Here is a 20994-nt window from a genome sequence, read left to right as displayed (position 1 = left end):
TGCTCTGCCACTAATGCTGCTGAGTCAGGAGGTCGGTAAAAGAAGCCAATTATTAACCTACCTCAGTTGTTGAGTATAACCTCCACCCATAATAATTCACAGGAACTATCCACTTCTATTTCACTACTGGATAAACTACTACTAACAGCGATAAACACGCCGCCACTGGTTGCATGCAATCTATCCTTTCTAAACACCATCTGTGCCTTTGTAAAAATTTCGGCAGAATTTATCTTTGGCTTCAACCAGCTTTCCGTACCTATAAAGATTTCAGCTTCGGTGCTTTCTATCAACACTTGAAGTTCCGGTACTTTACCAACGCAGCTTTGACAGTTTAAAATTACAATACTGATTGCTGCTTGGTCCCCGCATGTCCTGACTTTGCCCCGCACCCTTTGAGGCTGTTGCCCTTTCTGTACTTGCCTGAGGCCATCTAACCTAAAAAACCGCCCAGTCCACACCACGCAACCCCTGCTACCCGTCTAGCCGCCTGCTGTGTGTAGTGGACTCCTGATCTATCCAGCGGAACCCGAAACCCCACCACCCTATGGCACAAGTCGAGGAATCTGCAGCCCACACGGTCGCAGAACCATCTCCATCTCTGATTCACACCCTCCACTCAACTCTGTAGCAAAGCTCCGCAGTCAGTCCTGTCGACGAAGCTGCAGATGGTGAGCTCTGCTTTCATACCGCTAGCGAGACTGGCAGTCTTCACCAAATCAGATAGCCACCAGAAGCCAGAGAGGATTTCCTCCGATCCATAACAACACATGGCATTGGTGCCGACATGAGCAACCACCTGCAGATGGGTGCACCCTGTACCCTTCATGGCATCTGGAAGGACCCTTTCCACATCTGGAATGACTCCCCCTGGTATGCACACAGAGTGCACATTGGTTTTCTTCCCCTCCCTTTTGGCCATATCCCTAAGGGGCTCCTTAACCCGCCTAACATTGGAGCTCCCAATGACAAGCAATGCCACTCTGCGCTTGTCCTGACCTAAGGGGAATCAGACAGTCTGGAAATTCTAGCTCTAATTGGGAAGCTAGTGCAAGTAGTGTTCATACAGGGAGTCGAAGATGAGAGGTTCAAAACACTGATCAAAGCAAGAGAAGAGGATGTAACGTTAACCCAAGCAGTGGGCCTAGTATTAACAGGAGCAGCATCCATCGCCTCCCGTAAAGGAAAGTTCGATGAATCAAGTCGTCCAAGAAATTACTGTTTCTGATGCAAGATAGAAGGCACACACGTATGAAGTATTTTGAAAAGCACAGAAGAAGAAATTATATTAGAATGTCCCAAAGTGAAGACAGAAGCAGTAACTGCGATGACTGTCACATTGTAGTATAGGTTGCGAAATAGCAGATTAAAGGAAATGGTTGGAGTGGATCACATAAATGATGAAGAATGAGTTGAGCAGCAACCAGTGGTCGGTAAAGAGGAGCAATGAGCTATTCTAAACAAATTTGTGATTTGCCAGTAGGTGGACAGCAAGGAATCAGCTACACATGTGACCATATTAAAAGGCATCAATCATGGAGAGGTATGAAAAAAGACATACAAGAGTAAATTTAAAGTTGCAAGAGTTGTCAGGAGAACAAAATTAGGCAAAATAAGGTGAAGATCTAACTGCAGTACCTAACTAACAATGTAACAAAAGATAGATTGCTACTTACAGTAAAGATGACAGGTTAAGTCACAGACAGGCACAATTAACACACACACACACACACACACACACACACACACACACAGTCTTCAGATTTTTCCTGAATTTTCGGGTTAAAAATACACTTTTTCCACGTGAAAATACACTGTAGGCGAGTAAAAATACATTTTTTTCTGTTTTAAGTGACAATACACTTTTGCTGTAAAACTTATCAGTTCTTTGAATGGTAAAGGTTTCATACACTGGTGTCAAACTTCCTGGCACTTTACAAAACAACAAAAACAATGTGTTTTGGAAAGATATTTGATGTGCTGCACCATGTGCACTGCATAGTATTGTATTACGAAAGTTAAATATGAATTCCACTAAATACAGCACAGCAGCTTCTGAAGCATTGAAAATGAGATCACATTGTGTGATGCACTTTTGTCAGCCAATCATAGCTCATGTCAAGTGATCTTGCCAAGTTCAAATGGCTCTGAGCACTATGGGACTCAACTGCTGTGGTCATCAGTCCCCTAGAACTTAGAACTACTTAAACCTAACTAACCTAAGGACAACACACACATCCATGCCCGAGGCAGGATTCGAACCTGCGACCGTAGCAGTCACACGGTTCCGGACTGCGCGCCTAGAACCGCGAGACCACCACGGCCGGCTCTTGCCAAGTAATGACAACAGCATCACCATTAAGAAGCATGAACACACAACTAAAAAAGTTAATTGTTTAAATTAATAAACATACAATATAGCTAAGCTTCCACATATAACATTGATTGCTATTTTTTTCCAAGAGTATCGTTAGGCAGGAGCCTCAGAGCAAAGCTCAAGTTGCAGCAGCTGAATATTTCTGACAAACACAGTTATAAATTTCTCTGCAGTGCACTGAACATTTCGTGGGTTACCTGTCTGAATACATGTTCTGTTGAGCTCTTTGAGTTTTCTGTAGGAAAGCCAATTACGAGTGAAATTGTTCAAGAATTCACCTTACACTTTTTTTTAAGGGCTATTATACTTTTTGCCATCATTATTGCATAATTTGTAATCTATGGAGTAACTAAATTAGATATGAAGAACTAACCTTGAACCTTGATAATTTTTTGTGTGTGTTACCCTTTAACATATATCAAACACAAATGTGCCTTAAATTTTTAAATAATGGTTGGTCTTCTGGGCCATAAATTTTTCTAAGTAGTTGCTCCTCAGTGTTAAGCTTTGAAGGAGTATCAAACACTCTGACTTTAAGAAAGTCATCACACTTTCTCACACGTAACATAATTCATCTGGCATAAAAGAAAAATTACTTTGAAAGTAATTTTTCTCAAACCACCATTTGCAATATTTTCCTGCGAACTGTTACAAATGTAAACAGTTGTGACATCACACACATTGATAGCAGTTTGTTGTTATGAAGTGTAGCATAGACTTTGCCCTAAAGCTCCTGACACATTTTGCTGCCGGCTGCAGCTGACGTTATTGTGTGCACTGTGTTTTGTTGGTGTAAATGGCACATTTTCTTTGCAATAAAAGTTTTATTTTGATAGGGTTCACTCATTTGTTTTACTGCTGCAGTATTATTGCGCAGCAGCAGGCCAAAGCAAAATTCTTTGTTGGAGTATCAGAACTTACCAGTAAGAATTACAAAAATTTAACTGAAAACTAGATCTATGAAACTTCCCGAGGGGGGGGGGGTTTCCCATATTTTTCCTGGATAAAAAAGTTAGTTTAGTTCCCAGCAGTCCTGGGCATAAACCACCTTGCTCCATTTGAATTAATTTTCTGGAGAATATGCAACATATCCAGGATCCTATAGCTTGGTCCAGTACCTGGGATCCTATAGCTTGGTCTGGCCAAACTACAACTATGATCATTATGTAAACTGAAGTAAAGTATGGGACACAACAAGGAGTTTTAATAAGGAATGTAAGGAGAAGAGTAAGAAATATTATGATCACGCTCAAAACTCCAAAAAATTTAATGCTGTAGGCAAGGTATTAGTACATGACATTAGTGTGAGAAAGGGGTAGTCAAAGACATTAGCAAGTCCTGGAGAGGACCTTTTTGTGACGTAAGGACTTGTGGACGAAATGCAGTGGTCCAATTAATGAATAAGAAATTCTTACCAGCACACATGAACAGATTAAAGGAGTGAGGTTGTGATAAAATCGAGTTCACTTGTTCTGAAATATAAAGTGAAAGAACATGCCAAATTATATCTTAAAACTCATTAAAGATGGACTTATGTACAGAAATTTGGAAGGAGTAGGTTAGGAAGACATTGTGATCAGATTTTGAAGACCGGCCAACACCTGGTTATTTTGTCTCTATTAGCCTAACCCTGATAACAGTAGCAAACAGTATGAGGGAGACAGGAGGAGGAAAATATCAGCAAGAAACATAAAAGTTATAAGTTAGACTTGTCAAGTCCAGGATCCAGTGCAGGAAGTCGAAAGAAGAGAAGTGTTACGACCATGAGTATGTGGCCTGTGATCCACAAGCTCATGGGTAAATCTTGGAAGAAGAACACCTTCTAAGTGAAATAATTCTTAACCCTAATGTTTCATGACCGGCTATCCCAATGTTTCATCACTGGCTACACAGGATAGAAGAAGGATTGAGAAGATGTGATTACTTATTTGTATACTTGTGTTAGAGGGTGTATTAATTGTATTAATGGAAAAATCTATGTAAGTTTATAAGATGAAAGATAAAAAGAAACTCATGTATTTATGTATGCATACGTACACAACAATGTAAATTGTATAAGAAAGCAGTGTAAAATTAGTGTCTTAAGATTTGAGGGCAAATCTTATCCCTGTATGGGAGATGTAACGACCATCATGAATGGTTGTCAAACAAAAAAAATAAAAATCATCAAATATGAACATTAGCTGTAAGCCTTTTAGCACCCCCAAGTACTAGACCTGTTTTATTTAACTGTCCATAGAAACAAAGCAAGTTCACCAATTTATAAATGATGGTGCACAGCAATCAGTTGTCCTTTTTTTGTAGATTTTATCTGGCAAATCCAGATTTTGGCTAGTGCCTAGCCATTATCAATGTACTATTTTCTAGTCTCAATGCATGTCAGTTCCCTGTTGTTCAGGTACCAGTCACAGTTCTTTGAATACTGCAATACAAGTGGTATTCAAAGAACTGTGACTGACGCCTGAACAACAGGGAACTGATACGCGTTGAGACTAGAAAATAGTGCATTGATAATTGCTAGGCACTTGCTGAAATCTAGATTTGCCAAATAAAACTAGCAAAAAAGAAAGACTGATTGCTGTGCTCTATCACTTGTAAACCAGATCACAGTTTCTGAGTGCATCAACGCTCCTAATGGAAAGTAACCTGATGAAGTTTACCAGTATTAAAAAAATCACTGCATCAGATCTGCTGATTGGACTGAGGCAAATTTAGTGCCATTTTGGAGCTGTACTTTTCTGCTTGAGACTATGTGAAAGAAGCTACATTGGAGTACACGACTTTGAATTAGTTATAGAAATCACATAGGTGTTTTTCAGAATTTATAAAAGTCATACGAAGAAGAAAACTCAAACTTTGATTTATTTTTAAAACAAATTCTATAGTATAAATTACATCTTACTGTCTGTCTATAGTCACTGCATATGAATTTCACACATAATCATATTGATTTTTATTTAGTGTGGAAAAAACTGAAACAAGCTTCCAAGCATAGCGCAACACCACACTATTCACACTGGTAGCATATCTTTTTTTTCCCCCAAGAAATCTTGTCACTCTCTTCTCCTTGTTTCTGGAACTGCACATGACACAATGACACATACAAGCAGCATTCTTAGTAGTAGAAGGTATTTTCTGCAAACAATGTCTCCTTGTTAGCTGGCATAAAGTTCCTTCATTTTTTGTGTAGAGCTTCAAGAGTGTTATCAGCAAGAAGCTGAGCCACAAGCATTGTTATAAACTATGTTATTGTGAGTTTCTTGTTGTGCACAGCACTGCACTACACAACCAAGATGTATTTCACACCATCATCAGCAGCAAATGAACATCTAACTTTTGCCACCATTTCACAGATCTGTGCTGGAATGTATTGTACTGAAAGCGTTCATTCCCAACATCCAAATTAGTCCTACTTTTCTTAATATGTATATCAAATATGGCCCGATGCCTCAGATGATGTACACACATCCCTTTCATCCTTGTACATCATTGCCAATACATTTTCTTTATGCTTAAACAACATTTTACTCTTTCTCAGCTTAAAAGCTACAAACTCTTATGGTATCTCTTTCCCTCATTTGTCTTCCTCAGTCAGTTGTTGGAATATATCTGGGCTGGAATAAAATTGGTCTAAATACACTGTATGCCCTTTGTTCAGCAAACTGCTGTCTGATAATAATTGCAATATAATTGCAGATGAAAAATTGTAAACAATACGCTTACCAACATTAACTTCACATTTTATAATACAGCCTCTCCCACCTTCAGAAACAGCATACTACTTCAAGTCATACTGAAGTGGCTTAGCCTGCATGTAAACACAGAAGCTCAAAGGATTTTCAAACAGGCTATTCCCTCATCAGTTGTCAGTTTTTCTGAGGGACGATGTTGATGTTATTATTATTATTATTATTATTATTATTATTATTATTATTATTATCATCATCATGTCAGAAACATACAGGTACATGTACATACATTTTACACAGTTATGATTAAATTACTTTTGACCACAACTTGGCCACTTCCAGTGCATTTTCTGTTGCTCGTTGAAGGTCATCATCTGTACAGGAGACCAGACACAACAGACACCGAAACATGTGCCGGACTGTCTGTTCTTCTCCACAATCACACCGAATATCATTTGGATCAGTGTATCCCAAATTTTGCCAGGTTAACTTTTGATCTTCCAATCCAGATCTCAGTCTATTGAGGCACTTCCAAGTTGTCCATTCCCTGTCAGGGCCTGGAGGTCAAGCTTCAACAACTCTTTTCCAACCAGGGGAAATATAGGTCGTAGCCCACCATAGTTGTAGCCTAGCTTTTTCAGCAGTGGTTCTAAGTTCCTTTGATGCCCTACGGAAACTATACCTTGACTTCAGGTGTTGCAGATGCAGTTCATGCCCATACAGGGGATGAGTAATTTCATGTTCCACTGCCTTTCTTTCCTTGTTCGAAGCTATCTCTCTTCGAACAGGTGGTGGTGCTATTCCTGCAAGGTGGTAAAGCCATTCGACTGGAGTGCGTTTCAACCAACCTGTTATAATTCTGCAGGTTTCATTGCGAGCAACATCCACCTGTTTGGTGTAAGTCGAATTATACGAACAGGACAGGCATACTCTGCCACAAAATAGCATAGTGCCATTGCAGGTGTTCGGATTGTTTCAGGTTGACTACCCCACTGTGATTCGGCCAGTTTCCATGGGAGATTGTTCCTGGTGGACACTTTCAACTTGCATTTCATGCAGTGCTTTTTGAAAGTGGGAGATCTATGAAGTGTCACTCCTAGGTATTTTGGGGTCTTGTAGTGTTCCAGTTCAACCCCTGACCATACTATTTTCAACTTGCAAGTGGCTTCCTTGTTTCTCAAATGAAAAGCACACACTTGAGTCTTTGAAGGGTTTGGTTTAAGCTAGTTTGTGTTGTTGTATCTGGATAGATCTTTAAGGGCATTCATGAGGTTGTTCTCCAAAGATTCAAAATCTGTGCTCTGAGTTGATAGAGCGAGGTCGTGAGCATATAAGAAGCTCCTGGTGTTTGGGGCTATAGGTTGGTCGTTCGTGTGTAAATTAAACAGAATTGGAGCCAAAATACTTCCTTGCGGGAGGCCATTCTTCTGTAGTCTCCATCGACTACGCTGTCCTTGAAAGTCAACAAAGATCCTGTGATTCTGCGAAGGGAGGCGATGAGTCTGGTTAGACCTAAATCTTTGGTCAGATTGTAGACCTTGACTAGTAGAAGCTGTTGATTGACCGACGTATCATACGCCGCTGGTAAGTCGACAATTTCCAGCAACAAAGATGACAAAGTAGAGCAACTCGTGTCATCAATATTGACTAGTATCTACCTGGGTATTGTGTTCCCAAGTAGACTTCAGTAACTGTCAAATTCAGTCCAGTCACCGTCTGGATATAGCACAGCCCTTGAATTTGATCCAACACCTTTAATATTATTCTCGTTTGCATCTGAAAACAAGCTGTCATTGATCTCATTCACTATAAAGAATGTCACATTATATGAAACTACATACATCGCTTACAACACAAACACGTTCCGCAGAAATGTGTGTACTGCACAATTACAAGCAGTGATACACTGTTGCAAATTAGTGAATATGTACCTTCAAACACATCAGTGTATTCAGAATCATCTGCATCGCTCTTATATTACCCGGAGTGTTGCTGTCAAATACACTATTTCTGCATCTGATAAACCTTGACAAAACATGATTACAAATGAAACAGCGATATACGAAACACTGAGAATGCAAAGATAAGTTTTAATTCAAATTACAATATTTTAAACAATACTGCCAGGCCATCGATGGATGCATTTTGTGATAAACGACTGTAAAACATTTAACACTGACCAAATCCAAACCCGTATATAGAGACCTTCAAATGTCAAGCAAGGCAGAGTTCCAGATGTAGCAGCCTACGATAACCAACAACCTACAGCAAATCCTATGATAGTGAGCATTATCTTCCATTATGCTTGTATTGTACTCTATGGACGACTTGCAAAGCTTACCAATATGTACCTCTGGACTATGGTTATTGGTTTCCAACATATATTCGTTTACGTATACCTATGTCTATACGTCATTTTCACTGTAATGAGTACTCGAACCTAAGGGTTCGAATAGTAAAATTGAATCTGGCACTTCCATGGTTCGGGGTCTGCAGTATGATACATTACATCCAAATCTCAACAAAGTTACAGACCAGATTGGCCATTTGTGCTGGTAATTGATGGAGGATGTAGTATGCCTCATCTATGTTCTACACTTACTGAAGTTCTCCACTAGTGTATGCTCTTCTACATGTTCATTGCAAACACAAAAGCAGACCAGTAAGCCAACCTGGAGTCTCGTTATCTATTATCACCATATCTCCCTCCTTAGCCTAATATTCACATCATTCTGTACTGTCTCCAACCAAAGGAACATGAAAAAGCTAAGCTTGACCCCATCGCCGTTTCTCCCCTCTAACACAGGCACTCATTACCAAGAAACAGATGAGCAAAAATCCTGTGTCACCTCTGATCTGAGTGTGAGGTTCTAAGTAAGTATGTTGTGTCTCATATTGTGTTATAACAGCTTGTACTACTGGGTAGTTGCTACTTACCATACAGCAGTAATGCTGCTACACACACAAGCACAATAGAAAGACTATCCAGAAGTGAGCTTGCGGTGAACAAGGCCTTTGTCGCAAATAGACAATAGCACGCACGCACGCACACCCACACCCGCACGTGCCCCCCCCTCCCCCCCCACCCACCCACCCACCCACACACACACACACACACACACACACACACACACACACACCACCACCACCACCACCACAGAGAGAGAGAGAGAGAGAGAGAGAGAGAGAGAGAGACGCAACTCACACAAGGCAGCTGAAGCCAGAAGCAGTCTGTGAGTTGCAGTTGCATGCATGTGTGTGTGTGTGTGTGTGGATTAAAAAAGAAAACACCTGTACTGCACGCCGGATATCTACTGACTGTTGGACATTATATGATACATCATGAGGAATGGTAGTGATGTGAGCACACGGCAACATTACCTCCGCTGCATCTGGTACACATTCCATATGCAGCAGTTCCATTCCACCTAATTGGTATCAACCTCTTGGTGAGCTTACCAGAGTTGACACATGAAAATCAATGCACGATCGCCCATTTGTCTATTAAAAGCTTTACTTCAGAATGTATGCGGGCTTCAATGTAAGCCGGTAGAGTATTATACGGTCAGTAACGGACGAGTTGCGTCCTGCAGACTGATGCCACGACCATCTGTTGCAGCTGCGCGTGTGAAAGCAGTGGAGTAGAGCTGGCAGGCCACTTACATTATATGAAACTAAAAATATTAATAACTAATAAAGGAATAACCTGAGGAACGTCATATTTGATGTACAACCTTCTGTTGTGAAAACAAACAATATGTCAAAGTCTGAAATCAAAAATAGTTGTATTTTGGAAGTTAGTAAAATTCCATAAAAAAACGTACTTTTCCAACAGTCAAGAATTTAAATAAACACAGTGATGTAATAGTTCACCTTCAGTGACTATGTACAATGATCTGATAACACTTTCAGTGTTCATATATAAATTTGGAAAGTTTTTAGTTTCAGAAAACCTCTGTGACTTTTCTATAATAATAATTTCAAGAATTCTAAGTAAATGTGTGTATTGTGTGTTAGGGTGCGTGTGAATGAGAACGCGTGTGTCAGAGTATGTGGGACATTCGGCATTGTTAAAAATCATTCGTGTAATTCTCTACAGGAACTGGCAAGTGCTCCAACTCTGTAACGTGGGAACGAATCCACTAGTGGTTCCCCTACTAGTGAATGTCGGATGTCCAAGTATGTATGCTTATGTATAACACAGCCAGAACATTTGCGACTACATATTAATTTCCAGATATAGAGTAAAGCTTATAGTTCATTTTGTTTTGTTTATTTAATTAGAGAGTTTTGTGTTATTTAATTTGATGACATCAATGAGCTGAGAGAAGTGGTTGGTGCTTGCTAGATTTTGGCGCGAGCCGTGCCCTAGAAGTGAGTTCTCATTGGTCGTAAGTGCTGACAGCCAATGAGAAGCGAGACGGTTGGCTGCTTAGCGAGGAGATATAGTTTTGAGTGTGGGAGAGTGAGAGGGGAGTCGCGAGCTAGCTTTGATTGGAGGCGGTTATGCTGGATGTGACTTTTCGCATTATGTGTAAGATGAAGTCTTGGGATCACTTCCGCGTTATGGTCCAGTGTTAATGGTATCTGGTAGTGACCAGAAACTGTTTATGAAAACTTTAGAGTGTTGTGATAATTCGTTCCGACGAAAATCGCGAGAACTTTGAATTATATAGCGTGGGGTACTGAGTATATTCTTACTGAGTATTTTATGGCGAGCATAAACTTTTACTAAAGACAGCCACTGAATATCGTGTGCAGAAGTAATTGGCCAATCATTGACTGTGTTACAAGTAATTGGTTTCGGAATTTGGGAAGGTAAAAGTTCTGGCTGTTTTAGGTATGTTGATAACTGTGCGCAGAAACTAGTAATTTTATTAAATGTGGGCTGATGATCTTGCTTAACGGCAATAAAGATCAATTGAAGGTTTAAATTTGAACTTCATGTTTAAAGTACGAGTGACATCCCCTTTCCGAATCATTTATAGAAAATTTTCAGCAAATTTTACTTATAGCGGCCTCCGGCGTGTAGCTATGAGGTTACAGTTTCCTCAACACTGCTTTTCTGTGATCTCGAAAGTAGCTGCAGTCAGGAGTTTACGTGCGAAGATCTACCGCTGTAAAGAGGTAGGTGAACAAAAATTATAAAAGAAATTGCATTGCAGCAGCAACGTATAATCTGTCGCAATTGGTGCATCGCATGCACGCACGTAAAAAAGATCCATCGCACACTGACTAATTCACCTCCTATGTTGTCAACAAAGCTGTGCTGAGTGCCAAAGCTAAGTTAATTGCAACGTTCCTTGTCGAATACATCATTCTGAAGCACGGAGTGCTTCACGTGATGATCTCCGATTGTAGAAAAGTTCTCCCATGGAGACTAATATCTAAGGCAATTTTATGTTGCGACATCAGCCATAGTATGACAACTTGACTACCACACTCAGACAATTGGACTTACAGAACACATCAATAAGATGTTGGCAGATATGCTCTCAATGTACACAAGTGTTGAACACAGAGATTAGGATACAATACTGTCCTTCGTGACTTTCACATACAGCACATCAAAGAAAGACACTACAGCATTCCCAACTTTTTTCTGCTCCACTGTTGCGAGGACAAAACTATGAGGGCAAGCTGAAAAGTAACGCCTCTGAATCTTTTATGTGAAAACTCTTAAAGCTATTTAAATAAAACATTAAAATACTACATGTTTATTCTTCATGCCTACCCATTTATTTCTCAACACAGTCACCCTGATGAGAAATGTATTTCTTTGGACAAGAGGCAATTTGTTGACACTGTCACTGTAGAATGTACGACTAATGGAGAGATCACCTCATCTCTGCTTGCACCATTTCATCACAATCAAAGTGAAGTCTTCAAAGGTGTTCTTTAGGTTTCAGTAACATGAAAATCATATGGAGCAAAGTCAAGTCTGTAAGGGGGTTGATCAATGAAGTGAAACCAAGACACTGGATTGTTGCAGATGTCACAGTGCTCATGTGCGGTATGGCACTGCCTTTCTGAAGGAAAGGGTGCTCCACCTGTGGGCAAACTCTTAGAATTCAAAACTCAATTACAGCATGCTGTTTCTCATGCACCAACATAGTTACATTACACACTGCTATGTTATACATTACTATTCGGAGGCCTCTAGTGCGAGGGGGCTGCAAATATGTAGACATGGAGAATAAAGCTGTAAAATGTTAATAACCTTTGTTTAATATAAAAAGTTTTAGGAGTTTCCAAATAAATTCAGTGGCATAACTTTTCAGAATGCCCATGTACAATGAGCACACTGCACTCATTTTCAAGTAGATCATGCTGAAGATAACTACACCAACCATCTCATCATCAGGACCGAAGAAGCGAGACAGTTGGCTCACATATACACTCCTGGAAATGGAAAAAAGAACACATTGACACCGGTGTGTCAGACCCACCATACTTGCTCCGGACACTGCGAGAGGGCTGTACAAGCAATGATCACACGCACGGCACAGCGGACACACCAGGAACCGCGGTGTTGGCCGTCGAATGGTGCTAGCTGCGCAGCATTTGTGCACCGCCGCCGTCAGTGTCAGCCAGTTTGCCGTGGCATACGGAGCTCCATCGCAGTCTTTAACACTGGTAGCATGCCGCGACAGCGTGGACGTGAACCGTATGTGCAGTTGACGGACTTTGAGCGAGGGCGTATAGTAGGCATGCGGGAGGCCGGGTGGACGTACCGCCGAATTGCTCAACACGTGGGGCGTGAGGTCTCCACAGTACATCGATGTTGTCGCCAGTGGTCGGCGGAAGGTGCACGTGCCCGTCGACCTGGGACCGGACCGCAGCGACGCACGGATGCACGCCAAGACCGTAGGATCCTACGCAGTGCCGTAGGGGACCGCACCGCCACTTCCCAGCAAATTAGGGACACTGTTGCTCCTGGGGTATCGGCGAGGACCATTCGCAACCGTCTCCATGAAGCTGGGCTACGGTCCCGCACACCGTTAGGCCGTCTTCCGCTCACGCCCCAACATCGTGCAGCCCGCCTCCAGTGGTGTCGCAACAGGCGTGAATGGAGGGACGAATGGAGACGTGTCGTCTTCAGCGATGAGAGTCGCTGGAGACGTGTCGTCTTCAGCGATGAGAGTCGCTGGAGACGTGTCGTCTTCAGCGATGAGAGTCGCTTCTGCCTTGGTGCCAGTGATGGTCGTATGCGTGTTTGGCGCCGTGCAGGTGAGCGCCACAATCAGGACTGCATACGACCGAGGCACACAGGGCCAACACCCGGCATCATGGTGTGGGGAGCGATCTCCTACACTGGCCGTACACCACTGGTGATCGTCGAGGGGACACTGAATAGTGCACGGTACATCCAAACCGTCATCGAACCCATCGTTCTACCATTCCTAGACCGGCAAGGGAACTTGCTGTTCCAACAGGACAATGCACGTCCGCATGTATCCCGTGCCACCCAACGTGCTCTAGAAGGTGTAAGTCAACTACCCTGACAAGCAAGATCTCCAGATCTGTCCCCCATTGAGCATGTTTGGGACTGGATGAAGCGTCGTCTCACGCGGTCTGCACGTCCAGCACGAACGCTGGTACAACTGAGGCGCCAGGTGGAAATGGCATGGCAAGCCGTTCCACAGGACTACATCCAGCATCTCTACGATCGTCTCCATGGGAGAATAGCAGCCTGCATTGCTGCGAAAGGTGGATATACACTGTACTAGTGCCGACATTGTGCATGCTCTGTTGCCTGTGTCTATGTGCCTGTGGTTCTGTCAGTGTGATCATGTGATGTATCTGACCCCAGGAATGTGTCAATAAAGTTTCCCCTTCCTGGGACAATGAATTCACGGTGTTCTTATTTCAATTTCCAGGAGTGTATACCCTGTATGACCAGAACGACCAAGAATGCTATAATGCCAAGCATCGATCAGTGAGAGGCATCCCAGGAGACTTACATCACAGCTGAATATGTTGCCAGAATAACTCGTCATCTGCTGTCCAGAAATTCTTACTTACTGATGCATTTCCACATAGCCCGTCATCAGAACATCTCCTGGATAGCCCAGTTCAGCACAATTAAGTTATGGAAAGTTCTGCATGAGGCCTGCAACCATGAAGTAAACTTGAAGGGACTTACGCTACTGCTGAATATCCAGGAGATGTTCCAATGATAGTCTGTGCCCAAAAAAGGTCAATAAATAAGAATTTTTAAATAGCAAATGACAGTTACTCAGCAGTGGCAGAAGTCTTCCAAGTTTACATCATGGTTGCAGGCCTCCTGCTTGACTTTATGTTGCACCTTATGTACATCCCACGAGACTCAGTATTGATTTTTAAGCCCAATGCGAAAAATGGGACAATGGGGATAGTTACAAAAGCGCTACTTTGGCCCAAAATGCATCCTTTGCTGTTTATTGGCTATCACATATGAAGTCTAGCATTATGACTCATCATAAAAACGACAAAAGCACAGAAATGTCTTCCATGTCCTCCATATGAATCCCTGCTACAGCTTGAGGCACAGATTAGCGATAGGTGCTTCTTGCTCAAGGAAGTTAGCATTGTTGGATGGCCTGCAGCAGGCTGCCAGTTCCAATTCAATCAGCAGCAAATATTCAGTATTGACCATTTATAGAAGGTTCTCAAAATTGCTTATGTCTGTGTATCCTGGAATATTCTATGTCTATATAAACAAAAATGGTTCAAATGGCTCTGAGCACTATGGGATTTAACATCTTAGGTCATCAGTCCCCTAGAACTTAGAACTACTTAAACCTAACTAACCTAAGGACATCACACACATCCATGCCCGAGGCAGGATTCGAACCTGCGACCGTAGCAGCCCCGTGGTTCCGGACTGCAGCGCTAGAACCGCACGGCCACCGCGGCCGGCTGTATAAACAGAAATGCTCTCTGTCCAAGAGTTCAGTTCTGTTCTGGCTGTACATTGGTGTATGTAATAAATGTGCCTGCAGTGCCGAATGTTGTACTTCACTAATGAGCCTACTTTCAGAACTGGACTTGATTTTGCTTATTACATGATAATAGTACACACATTTTTGGGGTTACAGCAGTCAAGATCCTTCCGATTAATAGGATTTCAAATGAAATGATAGTATTTAATCCACCTTTGTCTTTCACCTTCTTGTACAGAAAATGAAGACGAAGTAAATATTCCAGAATTCGAAACCAGAACAGCTGTTGAGTGACATAAAAGTAGATATCTTAGGCGTTGCAAAACAACTCAAATCACTTAAAAAAAGGCAAGTCTTTCGGTCCAAATGGTATACCAATCAGGTTCCTTTCAGAGTATGCAGACACAATAGTGCCTTTCTTAGCAACCATATACAACCGCTCACTTGACGAAAGGTCTGTTCCTAAAGATTGGAAAGCAGCACAGGTTACACCAATATTCAAGAGAGGAAATAGGAGTAACCCATTGAATTACAGACCCATATCACTGACCTCAATTTGCAGTAGGAATTTGGAGCATACACTGTAATCGAACATTATGAATCACCTTGAGGAAAACGACTTATTGCTACATAACCAACACTGATTCAGAAAATATCGTTCTTGTGCAACACAGCTAGCTCTTTATTCCCATGAAGTAATGAATGCTGTCGACAAGGGATCCCAGATCAATTCCAGATTCCTAGATTTCCAGAAGGCTTTTGATACCGTTCCTCACAAGCGACTATTAATCAAATTGTGTGCATATGGAGTATCGTCTCAGTTGTGTGACTGGATTTGTGATTTCCTCTCAGAAAGGTCAAGTTCGTAGTGACAGAAGGTAATCATCAAGTAGAACAGAAGTGATATCTGGTGTTCCGCAAGGTAGTGTCATAGGCCCTCTGCTGTTCCTGATTTATATAAATGATCTAGGTGATAATCTGAGCAGCCCCCTCAGATTGTTTGCAGATGTCGCTGTAATTTACCATCCAGTAAAATCATCAGACGATCAATTCCAATTAAAAAATTATCTACAGAGAATTTCTGTATGGTGCAGAAGTGGCAATTGGCATTAAACAAAGAAAAGTGTGACGTCATCCACATGGGTACTAAAAGAAATCCGATAAATTTTGGGCATCTTCCCATGTGCCATTCGAGAGTGGAATGGTAGAGAAGTAGTATGAAAATGGTTCGATGAACCCTCTGCCAGCCACTTAAGTGTGAATTGCAGTGTAACCATGTAGATGCAGATATGACATCTCTACATCAAACACAAGTTACGAATATTGTGTATTACCAACAATAATTAAACCATTTCAAAAAGGCTGCCGTAAGTACAAAACTTTAGCTTATTTCAACTCACCTGCGTGATCTTTTTTTCTTGCGGCTTCGAGAAGATGAAGATGTATGTGCAGTAGCCCCACTACCTCCTCCACCACCTGAACTGTCAGGATGCAGAAGACTTGCTAATGATGAACTTCTGCCCATCTGCTGAGCTTCACGTTCACTCTGTTCCACTTCATCTCCCCAGTCTTGTGGAAACACTGAACTTATTGGGGCCACACGTTCCACCTCTTCACTCCAATCCTGTGTAACAGAATAGCTGCATCAACATCAAATCAATAAATATAAAAAATTCTATATTCTGCATTAAAAGCATTTTTGTTTGCCTCAAACCATATATGCAGTCACCTAGAATGAGTAAACACTCATTCCAGGTATCATGCACTAACCCTGATTTGTATCCTCATTCGTCACCATCTTTGACAATGAGTAGGGATTTCCATAAACAATGTCAATGACATGAAGTAAATTAAACATTTATAAAAATATTTTTCAACAGGTAAGACAAAAAAGACCAGAAGAACAGTTGTAATCAATCTTTTAAGGGATAGTGTACAATCTTTGAAATTTATACAATTCTGCTATCTCAATTCTTTTCATTTATTTCATTACTAAAGTAAAACCACAAAGATAAAAAATTTGCAAGGAGTAAACGAGCACCATTTTTAACGTTTCGGAGTTACCAACATAGCATCCAACGTTTACAGGTCCACAAATTGTTCTTCAAAATTTTATAAAACTGAAGTAAAAACGTGAGGGAAACAGAACTATAACACCATCACACTGAAATTCTTGGAGAATCAGTTCATCAGATGTAAAGATCTAATTTTACATGGGATGTGTTAATAATTTGTATGTGGCTGGGAAATCAACATGAAACTAAATACACACAAGTAATTACAAAGAATTTTACTTCCTGTAACACTGCACAATGCACGACAATCCATTGTAACACATCCATACAATTGCTTTTCGGTGGTGGTGGTGGTGGTGGTGGTGGTGGTGGTGTGGGAGCCCAATGTATAAAACTGGTGGTTAAATTTAGTAATTAGTATTTTAAGAACAATAACATTTGAAGATACAGCTACAAGTGCCCTTCGAGTCTATTCTGACTACTGACTGAATAGTTGGGTACACTATGCAAAGGTCGGCACAACAACAGGAACTAAGAACATTAGAAAATGAATCAGACTCTCATTAAAAAATGTATTTTTAGACAGATGAATACTGATCACAATTATAAATGAAATAAAAAAAGAACTGAACAAAGAATGGAAACATATCTGCAACACAAATACATCACTATTTGTTTTTAGTGCTGATATTACAATATCTAATGAATTAAAGAGTTATGTGAAACAACCAAAACATATTGTCACACCACATTTTCACTTCTCCACTTAAATAGCACCTTGTACCTCATTAAATCAAATGCTAAAGACAAGACCACTCAAAACAAATATTATCATTAATAAGTGCAACTAACTAGTCTGCAGTTAATTTAAGTACATTTACAAACATGCTCTGCAAATCACTGTGAAGTGCTTGGCAGAAGGAACTTAGCATGGTATCACCTTACAGTTTCCTTCCATTCAAATCATGTTTGGAATGCAGGAAGAATGACTGCTTAAATGCTTTTGAGAATGCTGTAATTAGTTTCACACTGTCTACGCAGTACGATGGGATCAATTTGTATGCAGCTGGAGGACATTTTCAGTCTTTCACTTAATAATAGTTCCTGAAATTTTGTAAATGGGCTTTTGCAGGATATTTCATCTAACTTCAATAGAGTTTTGATTTAAATGATTTAGGAGTAAAGGAGAATAGCAGAAGTATTGAGTCCACAACACGCACACCAAAATCAATGTAACTTTGTTGGCTTTTGGAAACATCCTTTAAAAACAGGGAGAAAGACTGGGGAAGTGAGAAAAGGGGTGGGGAGGCATAACCACCTGCACACACACACACACACACACACACACACACACACACACACACACACACACAGTGCCAGAACTGCAGTGAGGCAGATGGAGTGGGGTCAGGTGTTGTGTCAGAGGAGGGGGTAGAGGGAAAAAGATGGGGGTAGAGGGAAAAAGCTGTGGAAAGTGGCACGAGGGGGTTCAGGAGGGGTAAACACATACTTCGATGATGACGTGAAGGTGTGGAGTGGGGATGGGTGATAGGACAGTGGAAGTTGAGACTATTGGGTGGAGGGTGTGGGTGCTGTGAGTTAGTGGATATTGTAGTCAAGAGTATTAAGGAAGTGGAGAATGTATTGCAAGGATAACTCTCATCCATGTAGTTCATAAAACCTGTGCTGAGGGGAAAGATGCAGGTGGTACAGGTTATGAAGCAGCCACCTGTGCCACTGTGTGATGAACTCTTCTCTTGGCCTTAGTTTGGCAGTTGCCATTCATTCTGGTAGACAGCAGGTTGGTGCTCATGCCCACATGAAATTCTCAGTAGAAATTGCAGCAGAGGTGGTGTAAGACATCTTACTCCAGTCCCGGTGCAGGCTTATAATATCATATCGGAGGCAGAGCCACCTCTGAAAGCAGCCATGTCATATACCAGCCCAGCTGCAATTTTTGCATGGCATTTTCTGTGGCATAACCTACCAACCAACTGTGCCTCACAAAGAACAACCACCACCAAACCGTGCCCAAGAGAAGAGTTGAGCACCCAGTGGCACAACATGTGGTTGCACACAACATGCTTAAGTTCAGTGGTTGCTTCACAAACTGTACCATTTGCATCCTTCCCCTCAGCATCAGCTATCCTGAACTAGGTAGCTGGGAGTTATGCTTGCAACACACCCTTCACTCCCAGAGTCCTCCCGGCCTCCATCTCCACTAAACCACTGCAACCACACACTCTGCCCAACAGTCTCATCTCACCTGACACAATCCCTCACCACAGTCCAGTAGCATCATTGCAATCCCAGCATTGTGTGTTCAGCTAGTACACTGCAGCTGCACATGTGTGTGTGTGTGTGTGTGTGTGATCGCGTGTGTAGCTTTTTTGCAAAAGCTACCAAATTTTAGTACTTCTGTGTGTGTCTCTCAACAACTCAAAGCTGTTTCTATTTGGTACGTGGTATACTTTACTCTCCCCCCCATGAACCATGGACCTTGCCGTTGGTGGGGAGGCTTGCTTGCCTCAACGATACAGATAGCCGTACTGTAGGTGCAACAACAACGGAGGGGTATCTGTTGAGAGACCAGACGAACTTATGGTTCCTGAAGAGGGGCAGCAGCTTTTTCAGTAGTTGCAGGGGCAACAGTCTGGATGATTGACTGATCTGGCCTTAACACTAACCAAAACGGCCTTGTTGTGCTGGTACTGCGAACGGCTGAAAGCAAGGGGAAACTACAGCCATAATTTTTCCCGAGGGCATGCAACAGCTTTACTGTATGGTTAAATGATGATGGCGTCCTCTTGGGTAAAATATTCTGGAGGTAAAGTAGTACATCATTCGGATCTCCGAGCGGGGCGGGGACTACTCAGGAGGACGTTGTTATCAGGAGAAAGAAAACTGGCGTTCTATGGGTCGGAGCGTGGAATGTCAGATCCCTTAATCGGGCAAGTAGGTTAGAAAATTTGAAAAGGGAAATTTTGCACAGAGCATAACTTAATCAAAGGTTAAAGTTAGATATAGTGGGAATTAGTGAAGTTCGATGGCAGGAGGAACAAGACTTCTGGTCAGGTGAGTACAGGGTTATAAATACCAAAATCAAATACGGGTAATGCAAGAGTAGGTTTAATAATGAATAAAAAAATAGGAGTACGGATAAGCTACTACAAACAGCATAGTGAACGCATTATTGTGGCCAAGATAGACACAAAGCCCACGTCTACTACGGTAGTACAAGTTTATATGCCAACTAGCTCTGCAGATGACGAAGAAATTGATGAAATGTATGATGAGATAAAAGAAATTATTCAGGTAGTGAAGGGAGACGAAAATTTAATAGTCATGGGTGACTGGAATTCGATAGTAGGAAAAGGAAACGTAGTAGGTGAATGTGGAATGGGGATAAGAAATGAAAGAGCAAGCCACCTGGTAGAATTTTGCATAGAGCATAACTTAATCGTAGCTAACACTTGGTTCAAGAATCATAAAAGGAGGTCGTATACATGGAAGAAGCCTGGAGATACTACCAGGATGATTATATACTGGTAAGGCAGAGATTTAGGAATCAGGTTTTAAATTGTAAGACATTTCCACGGGCAGATGAGGACTCTGACCACGATCTATTGGTTATGAACTGTAGATTAAAACTAAAGAAACTGCAGAAATGTTGGAACACGTGAGACAATACTGATCCTACGACTTATCTTAGAAGATAGATTAAGGAAAGGCAAACCTATGTTTCTAGCATTTGTAGACTTAGAGAAAGCTTTTGACAATGTAGACTGGGATACGCTCTTTCAAATTCTGAAGGTGGCAGGGGTAAAATACAGGGAGTGAAAGGCTATTTACAATTTGTACAGAAACCAGATGGCAGTTATAAGAGTTAAGGGGCATGAAAGGGGAGCAGTGATTGGGAAGGGAGTAAGACAGGGTTGTAGTCTATCCCCGATGCTATTCAATCTGTATATTGAGCAAGCAGTAAAGGA

The 20994-nt window shown here is 41.5% G+C and overlaps 1 protein-coding gene across 1 annotated transcript in view; it reads right to left on the bottom strand.

Annotated features, from left to right (window-relative positions):
• Positions 1–20994, bottom strand: part of LOC126192144 (telomerase-binding protein EST1A) — a 340857-nt gene that overhangs the window by 256785 nt on the left and 63078 nt on the right. Inside the window, exon 4 of the mRNA XM_049932583.1 lies at positions 16391–16614. Within this exon, the coding sequence (XP_049788540.1) occupies positions 16391–16614 (224 nt within the window). The remainder of the gene's footprint in view (positions 1–16390; positions 16615–20994) is intronic.

The sequence above is a fragment of the Schistocerca nitens genome, chromosome 1 (assembly GCF_023898315.1).
Source record: "Schistocerca nitens isolate TAMUIC-IGC-003100 chromosome 1, iqSchNite1.1, whole genome shotgun sequence".
NCBI classification, from domain to species: Eukaryota; Metazoa; Arthropoda; class Insecta; order Orthoptera; family Acrididae; genus Schistocerca; species Schistocerca nitens.
This window is presented reverse-complemented; position numbering and strand designations above follow the sequence as displayed.